This window comes from Hyperolius riggenbachi, chromosome 1 (assembly GCF_040937935.1).
Source record: "Hyperolius riggenbachi isolate aHypRig1 chromosome 1, aHypRig1.pri, whole genome shotgun sequence".
Classification (NCBI taxonomy): domain Eukaryota; kingdom Metazoa; phylum Chordata; class Amphibia; order Anura; family Hyperoliidae; genus Hyperolius; species Hyperolius riggenbachi.
This window is the reverse complement of record NC_090646.1, coordinates 648,393,685-648,409,834: the sequence shown is the minus strand read 5'-3', so window position 1 is coordinate 648,409,834 and position 16,150 is coordinate 648,393,685. Positions and strand designations below refer to the sequence as shown.

The window sequence follows — 16,150 nt, the reverse complement described above, 5'->3', positions numbered from 1 at the left end:
AATAGGAGATGTCCCCTAACACACTGGTATGTTTACTTTTGTGCGATTTTAACAATACAGAATCTCTTTAAGGTGGCCATACATTAGACAATGGCCACCACATCAACCATGAGATAGATCCCTTTCTGATCAGATTGCAGACAGATTTCCAATAGATTTCAACATGAAATTTATTGAAAACTGTCCTAGCCCTGTCCACCCCCGTCCACCCCCTCAGCCTCCTGGCCACCTGTTTCTGATGTCTTTTTGAATTGCCACTGCTTGAGCCTGTACCTGTTAAAGGGAACCTAAACTGAGAAGGATATGGATTTTTCCTTTAAAATAATACCAGTTGCCTGACTCTCCTGCTGATCCTGTGTCTCTAATACTTTTAGCCACAGCCCCTCAACAAGCATGGAGATCAGGTGCTCTGACTGAAGTCAGACTGGATTAGCTCATGCTTGTTTCAGGTGTGTGATTCAACCACCACTGCAAAAAAGATCAGCAGGACTGTCAGGAAACTGGTATTATTTGAAAGGAAACCTCCATATCCCTCTCAGTTAAGGTTCCATTTATCACCGCCGCATGCAGTGACAGGTGAGGCTGCAACATTCACCACGAGTCACGGGGGAGGGGGGGGGGTGAAGGTGCATGTATGGAACAAACACTTGGGGAGGGAGATGGCTGGGGGTCTGTCAGTTGTCCAGAAATCGAACTTCATTACCAGTGCACACCCAATCGAGCCCTTTCAACTAAGATTTTTCCAGCATGCTGGATCAACTGTTTAAGCGGGACATAGATCGATTGGGTGACCGTGTTGCATCATGGATAACAAAAGCATGGCCGTGCGGGCATCGGGGAGTGCGGCCGTGCACAGCGCATGCGGCATGAGTAAGGAGGGAGAAGGGCGTGGGGGGGGGTTGCGGCAGAGCCCTAGCGCCCCTTTTTGGTGGGCGGGCTTATCTCTAATATGAGATAAATACATGCAGTACCTTTTGGTATTTACAGCAAACCTAAACTGACTGCAATCTTTATTACATCACAGAACAAATTCTATTCATGTGGCTGTCACGCTCGCCTTTTGGTTTTGGGTGTGTTTGAATTTCACAACCGGAACAATTTGCATAAAGCAAATAAAGTATATTTTAGAGAAACTAAAGACACAGATCATAGTCTAATGTCCTACCGTATTATTATGTATTTGAGTCCCCAGGGAGAAAAGCGCTATATAAATATTATTGTTATTGTTATTTATACTGTATAGCACTGGCATCTTCTGCAGCACATTACAGAGTACATAGTCATTTCACTGACTGTCCTCAGAGGAGCTCACAATCTAATTCCTACCATAGTCATAGTCTAATGTCCCAGTTTTGAAGAGGACCAGTTATTTTATCTGTACGCCTTTGGATTTGAGAGAAAACTGAGCAAACTCACACAAACACGTGGAATAAATACAAACTCCATGCAGCAGAGCTGGGACAAGGTCCTCCAGCACCCAAAGCTGAGACACCAAAGTGCGCCCCCCCATCCCCCCCACTCCATCCGTTACACAGTGATTGCTATTAGACTAATAGGCTCCCCAGAGCCCCCAACACCTTAATCTCTAGTTATCTGGCTTGCAGTCACTGCCATGTATCCCCTTTTCTTATTTCTCTCTGCTTCAAACACAATAGGGGAATGCTAGCTGAGTGAGTTGTGGGCCCCCTCCTACACTGCGCCCTGAGGCTGGAGCCTCTCTCGCCTCTACCTCGGCCCTGCGCCCCCTCCTACACTGCGCCCTGAGGCTGGAGCCTCTCTCGCCTCGGCCCGGCCTTGCCATGCAGATAGCATCCTGGCCCAGATCTGAACCCCAGCATAAAGCCGACTGGAAAAAGATTTATAAATGTAGAAGCTTGTGAATCTGTCAACTTGGAAGCACAACAGAGGAACTGTCGCAAAAATCTAAATTTAAATCACATTAAATCTAATTTAAAACACATACAAATAAAAAATAAATTTCTCACAGAGTAAAATGAGCCATAAATTACTTCTCTCCTATGTTGCTGTCACTTACAGTAAGTAGTAGAAATCTGACATTACCGACAGGTTTTGGGCTAGTCCATCTCTCCATAGGGGATTCTCAGCATGGCCTTTATTCTTTATAAAGACACTCCCACCCTGAAAAAGATTTATACAAAGATGTTGGCCAGCCTCCCTGCTCGCTGCACACTATTTTGGCAGTTGGACGGAGCAACTGCCATTCACTAAGTGCTCTTAAATATAAAGAACCCCCCCTCCCCAATGAGAAGATGGGCTAGTCCAAAATCCGTCGGTAATGACAGATTTCTACTTCTTATTGTAAGTGACAGGTACATAGGAGAAAAGTAATTTATGGCTCATTTTACTCTCAAATAAATTTACTTCTTATTTGTATGTGTTTTAAATTTTAAGATTTTCACGACAGTTCCTCAGTTCCTCATACAAAAATGATGGTATAAATGATGAACGTTCTACCTATTAAGCACCCTGTCCAATGAGACTTCAGAAGGAAGTATTGTAATGGTCCAGTGGCTATTTTTATCTATTCTCCTGGAGCTCTTAATGAACGGTTTTGCAAAACGGTCATTTGACAAAGGTAAGTATACGAGATCACATGTCTTGCTATGTCCCAGCTCCACGCATTCGGCTAGGAATACATCCATTCGCCCCTGTATTCTGCCAGGCGGTGGATTAGCAGAGAGGAGGCTGTACAGTGGAATTTTCATGCTGTGAATATTTCCTCTTCCCTTATGGAAGATCAATGCAGAGACGCAGGACCCCTGCGCTATCCCTGCCTCCCACACACAGCAGTGATCAGCGGGCGACAGCGGAGGCAGCGGGATCATGGGAAACGAGATGTGTCAGAATATCACACCGCAGCTGCTCCCAGCAGCCACCTACACCACTGCGCCTCTCTCTCCACTCTCGCCAGTCCCCGATTTCCCGTGACAGACACAGCCCTATGTGGCCGGGGAGGGCATTCTCTTAAAGGTATTCAAAAGGCGGGCGTGAGGAAAAATGGGCACCTGTTTTCGTTAATAAAACTGTCCGTAATATCTATTTCTTCGCTTTTAAAGTGTAAAAAGTGTAAATTATCATAATAAAATACCGGTATATATTAACTAAATTTTACTACAACTTCACCTAACCCTACTCTCATGCAGAATTCTCCCCCCCCCCCCCATGCCTAACTTTACAACCCCCCTTCCCGACACCTAACCCCCCCCCCTCCTGACGCCTAACTTTAAAAAACCCCTTCCTGATGCCTAACCCCAATCCCCCCCTTCCTGATGCCTAACCCCCCCCCTCCTGACGCCTAACCCTAAAACCCCCCTTCCTGATGCCTAACCCCAATCCCCCCCTTCCTGATGCCTAACCCTAAAACCCCCCTTTCTGACGCCTAACCCTAAAACCTGCTTTCCTGACGCCTAACCCTAAAACCCCCCTTTCTGATGCCTAACCCTAAACCCCCTTCCTGATGCCAAACTTTAAACCCCCTCCCTTTCTGATGCCTAACCCTAAAACCCCCCTTACTGACGCCTAAACCTAAAACCCCCTTTTTTGTTGCCTAACCCTAAAACCCCCCTTCCTGATGCCTAACCCTAAAACCCCCCTTCCTGATGCCTAACCCTAACCCCCCCCCCCTTCCTGACGCCTAAACCTAAAACTCCCCTTCCTGACGCCTAAGCCTAAACCCCCCTTCCTGATGCCTAACCCTAAACCAACCTGTTTCTGATGCCTAACCCTAAACCCCTCCCTTTCTGATGCCTAACCCTAAACCCCCCCTTTCTGATGCCTAACCCTAAAACCCCCTTTCCTGACGCCTACCCCTAACCCCCACCTCCCTGATGCCTAACCCTAAAACCCCCCTTCCTGCCGCCTAACCCTAAACCCCCCTCACTAACCTTATAATGTTCAAAACGCTACATTTCAAAATGGTAATTTTGAATGTTTGGTTTGAACACTGTGCAGCTTTACTGCCCTTTACAACACACCTTTTTCAGTGACCCAGCTGTAAAAATATCATATTCAAACCAGGCTAAAATTGTCAGTGTTGTGCCACAAGGATCAGTAATGGGTCCAGTCCATTCTGATCAATGTATTAATAACCCGGGGGACAGTTTACTGAATGACGATGCCATTTTTGCTGATAACACCAAATTTCTTATTAAACTCTGCAGAGTCATCATGCTATAGAAGGATTGCAAGGAATGGACACTTTGGCCAGTTACCGTAAGTGACAGATGAAATTTAATGTGGATAAATGCAAGGTCCCACAAGGAGGTCACCGCAATAGCAATATCTCCTGCAACATAGCTGTGCAAACTAAGCAGAGATGGAGAAAAAAATTGTCATGGAGCTACTGATTAGATTAAATAAATGCACGGTGGTGTAGTGGTTAGCGCACTCGCCATGCAGCGCTGGGTCCACAGTTTGAATCACAGCCAGGTCACAGTTTCCTCCGGGCACTCCAGGTTTCCTCCCACATTCCCAAAACATACAGATAAGTTAATTGGCTTCCCCCTAAATTGGCCCTAGACTACAATACATACACTACATGATACACACATTGACATATGACTATGGCAGGGATTAGATTGTGAGCCCCTCTGAGGGACAGTTAGTGACAAGACTATATATACTCTGTACAGCACTGCGTAATATGTCGGCTCTGTATAAACACTTAAATAAATACATTAAAAAAATATATATACTGTATATTTTGGCGTATAAGACGACTCCCCAACTTTTCCAGTTTATAGAGTTTGTGATATACTCGCCGTATAAGACTACCCCTCTGTCAACGCACACCAAATTAAAAAAAAAATAAAAAAATCATAAATTGGTGCTATGTATGAACAGATCCTGGTGCTGTCCTGTATGTGGTACCCAGTATATAACAGAATATAGGTGATTGACTGGTTGGATTGGTCATCTCTCCCTCTCCCTAAGTGGATTGATCAGCTCTCCCTGTTAATCAGAACGGTATGGAGGAATAGATTGCACTGTGTGCCCATAGAACACGCCTCTTTCACCCCTCTGGCCCGCCCTTTTATCCTACTTACCTCCTTTTCTGGCTCTCAGATCTCACACGTGCCCCTGCGCCGCTTCACTACAGTCCTCAGCAGCGAGATCTGAGAGGCGGTAACAGGATAGGGCATATTCCGACAAGCATATGCTCTGCCTTAGGCCACTTCCCTTTGTCCTAAGACCAAATTGCACTCCTACTAGGTATCCTAAAACACAAAGCCTCTATATATTTGCTGCATACTACCCCTCCTCCTGTTTCCCCCCATTCCCTTTAGATTGTAAGCTCGCAAGGGCAGGGCTCTCTCCCCCTTTTGTGTCTTGGTAACCATTATACATTTTATTCATCATGTTAATTTTATCACTGTCATTACCAATTCTATAATTTCTATTTTGTATCATTCTTTATATTTTGTCACTAATTATGTATCTTGTATATTGGTGTACACCATTGTCTGTATTATTATGTACCCCATGTTTGTTTCTTACTTTGTACAGCGCCACGGAATATGTTGGCGCTTTATAAATCAATAATAATAATAATATCACCCGGCATCAATGACACCTGGCATATAAGACGACCCCTGACTATTCAGAAGATTTTCAAGGGTTAAAAAGTCTTATACGCCAGAATATACTGTGTATGTGTATATATATATATATATATATATATATATATATATATATATATATATATATATATATATATATATATATATACACACACTCACTGTTAAAATAGGCTAAAAAAAATGGGGGGGGGGGGAGGGCACAGATACTTACCTATGGAGAGAGAAGGCTCCGGATCCTATCCGAGTAGACTGTTTTCACATTTCACTGCTCACGTCATCCCAATCAGTAGCTGATTGGGTGAAACCCCTCCCACAGGAAACTGCCAAGACGATAGTCCTGGCAGTTTCCTGTCTGTGAACCTTGTTGCATTGTGGGAAATAGCTGTTTACAGCTGTTTCCAACTGCCAAAAAAGCAAGCAACATCTCCTTCCACTGACATCACCTGCCAGCATTCAAAATGTCGCCATGTGATAAATGTCACAATGTAAATAAGGGATTTAAACATTTTTACAATGGGCAAACACTGACTAAATCATTTATACATAATTATTGTAAAAATGAAGCACTTTTTTATTACATTATCTTCACTGGAGTTCCTGTTTAAATAAAGGAACAGAGTTTACAGAAGTACAGCTGGCTTTTCTATCTACATCTATCATTACAGAAGACTTGAAAGAGGAACAACAAAGGGATTGGGTCCAGAATTAGGGATTGGCCCTCTAGAAGAGAAGTACACTGACCAGTAGACCTCACAGCAGTGTAAGCAGCCACCATGATGCATGTGGTCTGTAGGGGTGGAGTCTGTATAGCGTGTTATCACACAGTGCAGAGGGTGGATGCGTCAGAGACGGGCTGTTTGGAATCACACCCCCCGCCTGCAATGAGTCAGTCCAGTGAAGCGGTGATGTGATTAGTGAAGGCTGGGGAAGATTGCTGAACCTATGAGAGCTGTGACCCAAGCAGGGTGCTGGCGGTCTCACTCGCCCTTCTGGCCTGCTCAAGTCACAGAATTCTCTCTGCAGGCTGCCACACACCCAGTACCATAACTATGGAGCCACAGGCCCCAGTGCAATTCTCACACTGGGCCCCCCAAGCAGAGCAGGATCATCAAGCAGGCTTAACAGGCAGGTGCTTAGGGCCCTAGTGCAGAGGTCAGGAACCTTTTTGGCTGAGAGAGCCATAAACGCCACATATTTTAAAATGTATTTCCATGAGAGCCATACAATAAGATTCAAACTGGGCCAGTGCACATGCGCAGCAGAGGGCTATGTTGCCCTTCTGCCACGGTGATGTGTATACAGTTGATCCTCCGGGCAGCGGAAGTGTCAGACGCGTCTTCAGCTTCTCTTGGGTTTCAGCAACATCAGCATTTTCCCTGAGAGCCAGACAGGAGAAATACTGACTAACAGCTTGTACAATTAGCTAGCTGACTTGGGGGTTGATTCACTTTGTAGGACGAGATCTGCGCACTTTGGCCCAATAGGCAAGTGACAGGCAGCCTATTGGGCCAATCAACGTGCGGGGATCTCGTCCTACAAAGTCATTGGACCTGACAGGGTCCAGGGTGGGACAATTGGAGCAGCTGTTTTGGGGGGAGCATGAGTAAGTTAGTAGTGCATGCTACAGCAGTAGCGTGCCTACTATGAAAATGTTATTTGTGCTGCTTGAGCAGTGTAGCTTAGTGTATCAACCCCTAACTGTGAGCCAAATGTAGCCATAAAAAGAGACACATCTGGCTCCCTTCTTTGACCTCTCTTCCTTTCAGCTTACCAAAAGGGGGGGCCCACACATGTACTACCGTGCCTAGGGCGCCATTACATCTTCATCCATCTCTGCCCCCAAGCATTGTATGTAAAGAGACTGTAATAAAAATAAAAGTCCCCGGGGGGAGGGGGGGGGTACTCACCTTGGGAGGGGGAAGCATTAGGGTCCCAATGAGGCTTCCCCCTGCCCTGTAGCTGCAGGCAGTCCAGCGCTGGCTCCACCGAAGTTTCCCGCAATCCTCCCCCGACAAGCCTGATAAGGCTTGATATATTTACCTCTCCTGGCTCCAGCGGGGGCGCTGTTGTGGCTCTCAGCATGGAAATAGCCGATCTCTGTCGGGTCCGCACTACTACGCAGGCGACTTGCACCTGCTCAGTAGACCGCCCCAACAGCGATTTCCGCATATCTCCGAGCGGAGAGCCGATACTGCGCTGGAGCCGGGAAGGTAAATATTTACATCCCCGCTATTCGGAGGGGCACAGCGAGACCACCGTGGGACAGAGGAGGACGGGGAAAGCCTCTATAGGATCCGGAGGCTTCCCCCTCCCAACGTGAGTACCCCCCAGGGGAACTTTTTTTAGGTACAGGTTTTCTTTAGGTGTGCAGGAAGCAGTGACAGGCTGCAGCAGCAATCTCTGGGGTGAAGAGCTGCTATTGCTGTGTCCCAGCACAGGGTGTTGTCCCTGTCCTCAGCACAGCAGTGTCTGCTCGTCTTCACCTCTGTCCTCCAGCTGAGGGCGACGTCTGGGCCTCCTGCCAGCATGACAGACACTGTGACCTCTCCTTGGTGGGGATACCAGGCTGGGCATCCTGCCAGTGGCTGGGCAGCTCCTCCCTCACAGCTAAACTACAGGCAAACATTATTAAAAACAAAAAAAATGATTTAACACAGTTACATATTCATTAAAAAGGCACTAAGACCCAACCCCAGGCACAGATCTCAGTACACCATCTGATAGCTCAGCAAGCAAAGCACCCATGTCATCTGCTCCAGAACTAATGACACTTCTGCTGCTCCCATTTCACACGTCTGGTCCTGTGACCTGAAGTGGCACAGCTGGAGGAGACAACAGCAGGTCCTGAGAATGCAGCATCTGCATGGTGCTCAGTAGAGATCGTCAGTGTAATGCTAAAATCAGCACAGTGGTGAAGTGGGAAGCATGGTGGCATAGTGGTTAGCACTCTCGACTTGCAGTGCTGGGTCCCAGGTTTGAATCCTGGCTAGCGCACTATCTGCATGGAGTTTGAATGTTCTCCTCATGTCTGTGTGGGTTTCCTCTGGGTACTCTGGTTTCCTCTTAAAACCAGAGTACCCATTAGTTAATTGTCTTCCCGTAAAATAGGCCCTAGACTATGTATAATACATACAGTACATAGACCTATCAGTAGGGTAAGGGTTAGATTGTGAGCCCCTCTGAGGGACAGTTAATGTGAATCCCAGATGAAAATAATCCAATGAGATAAATAACCAATAATTGTATTTATCCTCCTTCTCCTAAAAATGACTTTTTTTTAGATTTGATATTTAAACATTTACAAAGTAGATTGAATATTTTCTAGTCTCTGCTCAGTGGCAGCCTATTAAGTGTTCCTGAGTGACAGTACATGAACTATTGACCTTCTATCTCTCCCTGCACTCAGAAGTTGAATTCCGCCAGGAAAACATTTATGGCTGTAATTTTGCTTATTAGTGAGGTTTACTATATTTCCGACAAGAAGCTGTCACTTGCATGCCTGAAAATGAACTCTTTCAGGCAGCAAAATAAAACAAGTAAAACAGCCTGGTTACTAATATATTTTGCACTGTACAGACACACGTTTATCTCATCATGTCACCTCAAGTATGTGACAAGACAGCGCTGTGGAAGGTATCAGTGCTATACAAATATTAAATAATAAAAAAAAGTGCGCCCGGCCCTAGCGTTGATGTGAACAGAAGGGATTACTCTGCTTCTGAAGGAAAATGGCGTTTCACTTTAAGGGTAGCAGAGTCTTGGCAGTGTATGAACTTTACTTTGTCTGGGATGTGGACAATTCCATCTTCAGGTCGTATAGGAAAGAGACATCTGCAGATCAATACGTAATTGAGAGAGGGGACAGGATGCTGTTTATTCAGTAGGCACAGAAAACATTAATTGACAAAGGTTCTGGGCCCGGAGGCATTCTCCTGGTTAACCTTGATATATTGTAGATCAATACAGCAATAAAAAATATCTCCGTCTCTTCTAGAATCCTATAACAGTGGTAGAAAAAAAAAGTAATTGTTTTCTTAATCTTGGCCTGTGTCAGCCTCCAGAGATAGATTCATCTCACCCCTCCCTCTTCAGCTGACCGTCATCCCGCCGTGACACGCTAAGGCAAGAAAACGCCAAGCTTTTTATCCAATCAGCGCCGCTCATGGCGCTTCTAGCAGACGAAACACGTAGGGGGGAGATTCACGAAGACGAGGACAGAGTGACTCGGTCGGGACGCGCAGATTAAATGCCGCTGCAACCTACGTATCGGACATAGCGAATCTATCAGCAGCCTGGGCTACACAACGCACTCGATCAATCCCTGGCCTAGATTAAAGGGCATCTTAAAGAGGAACTTCAGCCTAAACAAACATACTGTCATTAAGTTACATCAGTTATGTTAATTAAAATAGATAGGTAATATAATCTCTTACCCACACGGTTTTAAAAGAACAGGCAAATGTTTAATTTCATGAGGGCAGACATCGTTTTGGTTGAAAGGAGGTGACAGGGAGCATGAGACACAGTTCCAACTGTCCTGTGTGCTGATCACCCCTCGCAGTTGCTAGGCAACGTGAATAACAACATAGGAAATCCCATCATGCTTTGCACAGCATCAGGGAAAAAAAGCCCGGGCAGTTTTATTTGATGGGTGGAGCTTAGCTAAAAATGCAGCTAAAAATGACGCTTTGGTAAGAAAAACAAAGTTCTGATGCTGTGAAACTGTTAAAGAAACACCAAGCCTTTTCAGTTCTGCTGAGTAGATTTTTAGTCTGGAGATTCACTTTAAGCCTACAAATAAAAAAAAAAAAACAGTTGAATTTACGTGGGGCTTCTTGCAGCCCCCTACAGTCATCCTGTGCCCACGACATTCTCCTGATTCCCTCTGGCCAGCAGCTCCGCCCCCCTCAAGGGCTACGGTGTAGTTGGCATTTGATATAATATAAGTGCACTGCTTTGAGATAAGAACACTGCTTTTGACCTCAGTCGGCAGCACTTTTGACCTCAGTCAGCAGAACTCCTTGTGCTGTAAATTCTTGAATTCTTGGAATGCTTTGAACTCTCTCTACTAGCACAAAATATAGATACTGAAAGAACAAGTCCTCTGTAAATGTCTCACACTGCCCTCTAGTGACAAGTGGCCATAAATACAGATTGCATCAGTACTAATTAGAAGTGGGGAAATGTAACAAATAAGAAATTAAAAAAGTGTTAAAATAAATTGGCCTTGAGCACTTTAACGTCTCTAAATAAATTGGCTGCTAAAGGGTTAAATGTAAGAGTGGCTGATCCTGGATTACTACCAGCCCAGCCATCCTTAAAGGATACCCGAGGTGACATGATGAGATAGACATGTGTATGTACAGTGCCTAGCACACAAATAACTAGGCTGTGTTCCTATTTTTCTTTCTCTGACTGAAAGAGTTAATCATCAGGTATGTAAGTGGCAGTTCCTGCCTGAGTCAGGACTGGGTCAGACTATAGCATAACCCTCACTGATAAATTGTAATTATAAAACACTTTCCTAGCAGAAAATGGCTTCTGAGTGCAGGAAAGAGATAAAAAAAGGGTCAATAGTTCATTGATTTTAGCTCTGGCATACTTCAATGAATGTGTCATTGAGCAAAAACAGTAAAAACTTAAAAAGTAGATTTAAATATAAAATCAAATAGTGGAATATCAGTCATTTTTAGGAGAAGGAGGATAGCTACAATTGTTTATTTCATTTGTTTATTTTCACCTCGGGCGTCCTTTTAAGGAACAAATCTGGTCGCAATCTCAGGTCCCCCTTGACATACAATTATTAGGAGTAAGGATGGACAATGACAAGCCAGGGGCGTAGCAATAGGGGTTGCAGAGGTAGCGACCACATTGGGGCCCTTGGGCAAGAAGGGCCCCGTAGGGCTCCTACTCAACTGCAGTAATAGCTCTCTATTGGTCCTGTGCTGGTAATAATCACTTCTATAGATACTTTGAATAGTGGTAATCATTAACAAGCTGCTTCCCATCCCCTTTTTGCACCTCTGACACTGTAGTTGCCATTGGCAGGTTTTGGTGCGCCGTATCAATTGTTATGTATAGAGTGCTTGAGGGGGCCCCAATGTAAAACTTGCATCGGGGCCCACAGCTCCTTAGCTACGTCACTGTGACAAGCTAATCATTTTAGTTTTCATGCAAATTGTATGCACCTTGGAATTTGGCCAATCAGAACTGACAGGAAGTTGATTTCATTGGCCCATTTCTAAGTTGAATGGAGCACCTGCAGGCAGGCAGATATCCAGCACTGAGATACCAGAGCATCAGGCTGGAAGGCTAGGAATGGTACTGGAGGTGATTCTAGTGTTGTCTTGGCACAGCACAGCTCCTGTTTGGCCAGCAGAGGGAGCTCTCCCATACACTGTCCAATTCCCGTGACGTTTCTGTTTTCTACTTTATTCCAGCTGGCAGGAATATGGCTGACGAATGGTTCCAGCACTACACTCTGCACTCAGTAATGCAAAACAGCAGCAATCCTCTGTGATACACCCACGCCTGAAAGCCACAATAACAGTTCTGTGTCTGGAGTTCCGTTTTAACGCACAACTGAAGAGCGAGGGATATGGAGGCTGCCATATTTATTTCCTGTTAAGCAATACCGGTTGCCTGGCTGTCCTGCTGATTCTCTGCCTCTCATACTTTCAGCCATAGACCCTGAACAAGCATGCAGCAGATCAGGTGGTATGTGATTCAGACACTACTGCAGCCAAATAGACCAGCAGGGCTGCTAGGCGGCAATGAACGGAACTCGCGGACGGCGGGAGCGACGCAGCGTTTTACTCACTCCACATGGATGAAATAGTATATACAGAATAAAACTAAAAATATGAATATGGAAAACAGTGAAATACGATCATGGCACTGGCTGCTTGAATCATAAACCCAAACTAAGAAACATAATTTGCTTCCAATTATTCTTGATTTGTGTTGCATTAAAAAAGAAAAACCGCGGATGGAGCTGTAATTGGGATTTATTATTGGAGCGCGTGTTTCCGGCGCACGCTGTAGATCAATATTCTCCAAACAAGCCTCTTTTAATCATTCTTTTTGGGCCGTTCTGTTGGCGGCTCCGTGCCTTGACTGGAGGGTACGGCAAGAACAAGCTCTGCGATATGAAAAGCCAAGCAGCGCCAAGGGGAGGGGGAGGAGGAGACAGGCAGAGACAGGAGGAACCGGGAGGAGGGCAGCAATTAACCCTCCCCTGGCCGGGGCGATCTGTCTGCAGCATGGCCGGGATCAGGCTGCCTCTGCAGGGCGATATGGCACGTCCTGAGAGCTGCCTGCAGCAGAAATAAAATTGTCAGGAGAAGTTTTGTACCTTGCAAAGTAACTATAAGTGCCTTTGCAGCACTAGAGTCCCAGGTTCAATTCCCAGTCAGGGCACTATTTGCATGGAGTCTGCATCTATGTGGAATCTCTCCAGGCAACCGGTTTTATGTAACATTCCAAAAACTTACTTATAGGCTGATAGGCTTTTTCCAAAACTGAACCTACACTGCAGAGCAGGATGTTCCGCAAGGCAACCTAGGCAAGTGTCCTCCTGCTGAACTCTATCCCCCCCCCCCCCCCCGCCAGGCCAATTCCCCCCATGGACATCCCAACACGTACACATGGACAGCAACCCCCCTGCACCCGTTTTGGTCCCCCACGTACCGCATGGGAGCAGCACACTTTAACTCACTCTAAACATCTCTGAAGTATAACATTGCCTGTCAGTACTGTATTCCTCCCATGCTGAAATGTGCTTGTCTGTATGCACTACTGCCTATTGTTGTTATGTTTTCTTGTTTTGCCAAAGTCTTTGCTTCTTCTGTTGCCAATGCCATGTGACCGCGAACCATTCCTGGTACAACAACCATTTTACTCGGCAAATAAATATGATTCTGAATTCTGCAGCACTTTACCAAGGCCGCTTCTAGACTTTTTGCTGCCTGAGACAAACTTGTGAGGATGATCGCACAGCACCGGACAATTTGCACTACACATTATAGCTGCGGTTAGCCCCCCAAAAACACCCTCAGTAGAGTTAGGTAGCCAGGTATAAGTGACCCCAGTATTGGTAGCCAGGTACAGTTGCCCCCAGTATAGGTTGGTCAGGCACTTTCTTCACCTCCTGTTTCTGCCTGGTGCCGACCCCAGACTTCTGCCGCCTGAGGAAATTGCCTCACTTGGCATCATGGGCGGACCGGGCCTGCACTTTAGAGAGTACATAGTCATGTCACTGACTGTCCTCAAACTACAACAACAGGAACAGTACTGCATCTCTATTATACAGATCTGCTGTGCTGCTCTAGGTTCCTCTGCCACTGGGACTGTAATGCTTCTCAGATCCAGATGGCTTCAGGGCTTGCAAGCCTACTTGAAGTACTACAGTACTGACAAGGTAATATGCATAGGCCCGCCCCCTGCTTAGTGACATACTCCCTGCTGGACAGGAATTACGTCACTGGGATTCCCATCAGTCTACGCATGTGTGCTGCGCCACATTGCGCTCTGTCGCCATAGACTTGCATTGCTACTTAATTGTCAGGAGACACAGAGATATGGAGAAGGGAGAGTTCAATATATGTGGCTCAGTGATAGGTAAGGAGTCAGGGAAACCCCAGGGCACAGGCCCAGAGAGAGTGACCCCCCGGAAGAAAAATTAAAAACTTAGATTGGAGCTGCAGGGGGCAGGAGAGAGACAAGGAGGCATGCACATATGTGTGTGCTATGTAATTTAAAAATGACATCACCAAGATCTTAAAGAGAATCTATACTCTAACATTCTTACAATGAAAGCATACCATTCTATTCATTATGTTCTCCTGGGCCCCTCTGTGCTGTTACTGCCACTCCCTGCTGCAATCCTGGCTTGTAATTGCCAGTTTTAGGCAGTGTTTACAAACAAAAGACATGGCTGCTAACCAGAGTGTGATAGGCTGAGAGCTAGGAGAGGATGTGTAAAGCTTCTGCCTATCACAAGCAGTGCTGCACATTCCACACATTACAGCCTGAGCCCGACAGAGCCGACAGAGTAAAGAAGATAAGATTTATTACAGAGACAGTGCAACTAGAAAAGGCTGCAGTAATCCAGAGCACATTAGAACAGGTATAGGAACTTATAGGATAGAAAAAATAAGGCTCAAAATTTTGTTACAGAGTCTCTTTAAGGTGCCCATTAATGATGCAATTTTACCGAACGGTCAACCTTCCTATCCATAAATTGCAGGGCCTGGATTTACCATAAGGCACTGTAGGCATGTGCCTACAGGCGCCTGATGGTGGAAACTCGGCTCACTCCCCTCCTGGAGTGCCTCTCTCCATCCTTCTCTATCGAGAGTCCTAATTCGAGTGTAAATGAGAGGATATACACCCAGCACTCAGCATTCCACTGATGAAATCACTCTTCAGTCAGGGGCACCTATAGCTACATAATACTGAGGGTACTTCTGGCTACCTAATACTAAGGGGCACCTGTAACTACCTATGACAGGTAAGGGAGAAGTGACAGCTGGGACAGCCAGCACACTTGCGGTGCAGATCGGAAGGGGTTTGTAGGTTCATGGAGGGCGGAGTCTAGGGTGCCAGGACATCTGTGCCTATAGGCTGTTGTGAGGCCTGATGAATTGTCATTGGAAGGAAATGATCGGAAAGCATCCATTTGGCCCATAAATGGAAGAAAAATTATAACCATTCTGATCATTTCAGATGGAATCGATCCACATAACAGATTTTTAAAAGGATTGATAGTAGTATAAATATGCCTGAAGATGGGGACTAGATCCCAGAAAGCTTGCATTTTTTAACTTTATCAGTTAGCCATTAAAAGGTATTACTTTTACAAGACTTTGTTTTTTTCTACCTACATAAAAGGATTGACAAATTGATGGTTTGTAGTCGATTGGCACCATCAACACTGTCCAATCAATCAATCAATCAAAAGGTTGATCGGTCAGTAAAACGGCATAGTTAATAAACTTATTTAAATATGTTGATTACTGGGACCAATAAAAGTGTGTGTATGTAGTAGGGGGTTTGCTGTTGGTCATGGGGCAGCTGGTGATAGTGGCCTTGGGCGGTATAAACTACAAAACCGGCCCTGCAGGTGCTGAAACCCCATTCTGAGATGGTCTGAGTCACAGGAGACCCCCACAGTCTGTCTAATGTTATTACTCTCTCTTTAATATGAAATTTCACCTTTATTAAAATAATTGCTATGACACATGTGAGTGCTACACATTTCATTTTTTAATATGATGTTATTAAATATTATTATTTTTTTCCATTTATATTAGCAAACCTGCTTGGAAACTCAAATCACAGTTTGTTTTTTTCCCATCCATCAGACAGTGCTTATTCAGTGTGCTCTCTAAAGTATGTACTGCCAAGTAAGCCCCGCCTTTCTCCATGGATAGTTGGCTGCACAAAGCAGAAAACATTGCAACTCTTCCTACATGCCTGGAGAAATCAAGAAACTCTGCCAGAACCATCAGACTCTGCAGCTAAAAACCAAGGTAAGACATGTGCAATAA

The 16,150-nt window shown here is 45.3% G+C and overlaps 1 protein-coding gene across 6 annotated transcripts in view; it reads right to left on the bottom strand.

Moving 5' to 3' along the window:
* ZBTB7C (zinc finger and BTB domain containing 7C) overlaps window positions 1-16,150 on the bottom strand; it is a 187,890-nt gene that overhangs the window by 21,672 nt on the left and 150,068 nt on the right. Inside the window, exon 1 of one of the 6 annotated variants that reach the window (XM_068251388.1) lies at window positions 2,036-2,171. The exons of the other annotated variants lie outside the window; for them this stretch is intronic. Within the exon in view, the coding sequence (XP_068107489.1) occupies window positions 2,036-2,058 (23 nt within the window). The 5' untranslated portion in view covers window positions 2,059-2,171. Of the gene's footprint in view, window positions 1-2,035; window positions 2,172-16,150 lie in introns of those variants that run through there. 6 annotated transcript variants of the gene reach the window in all.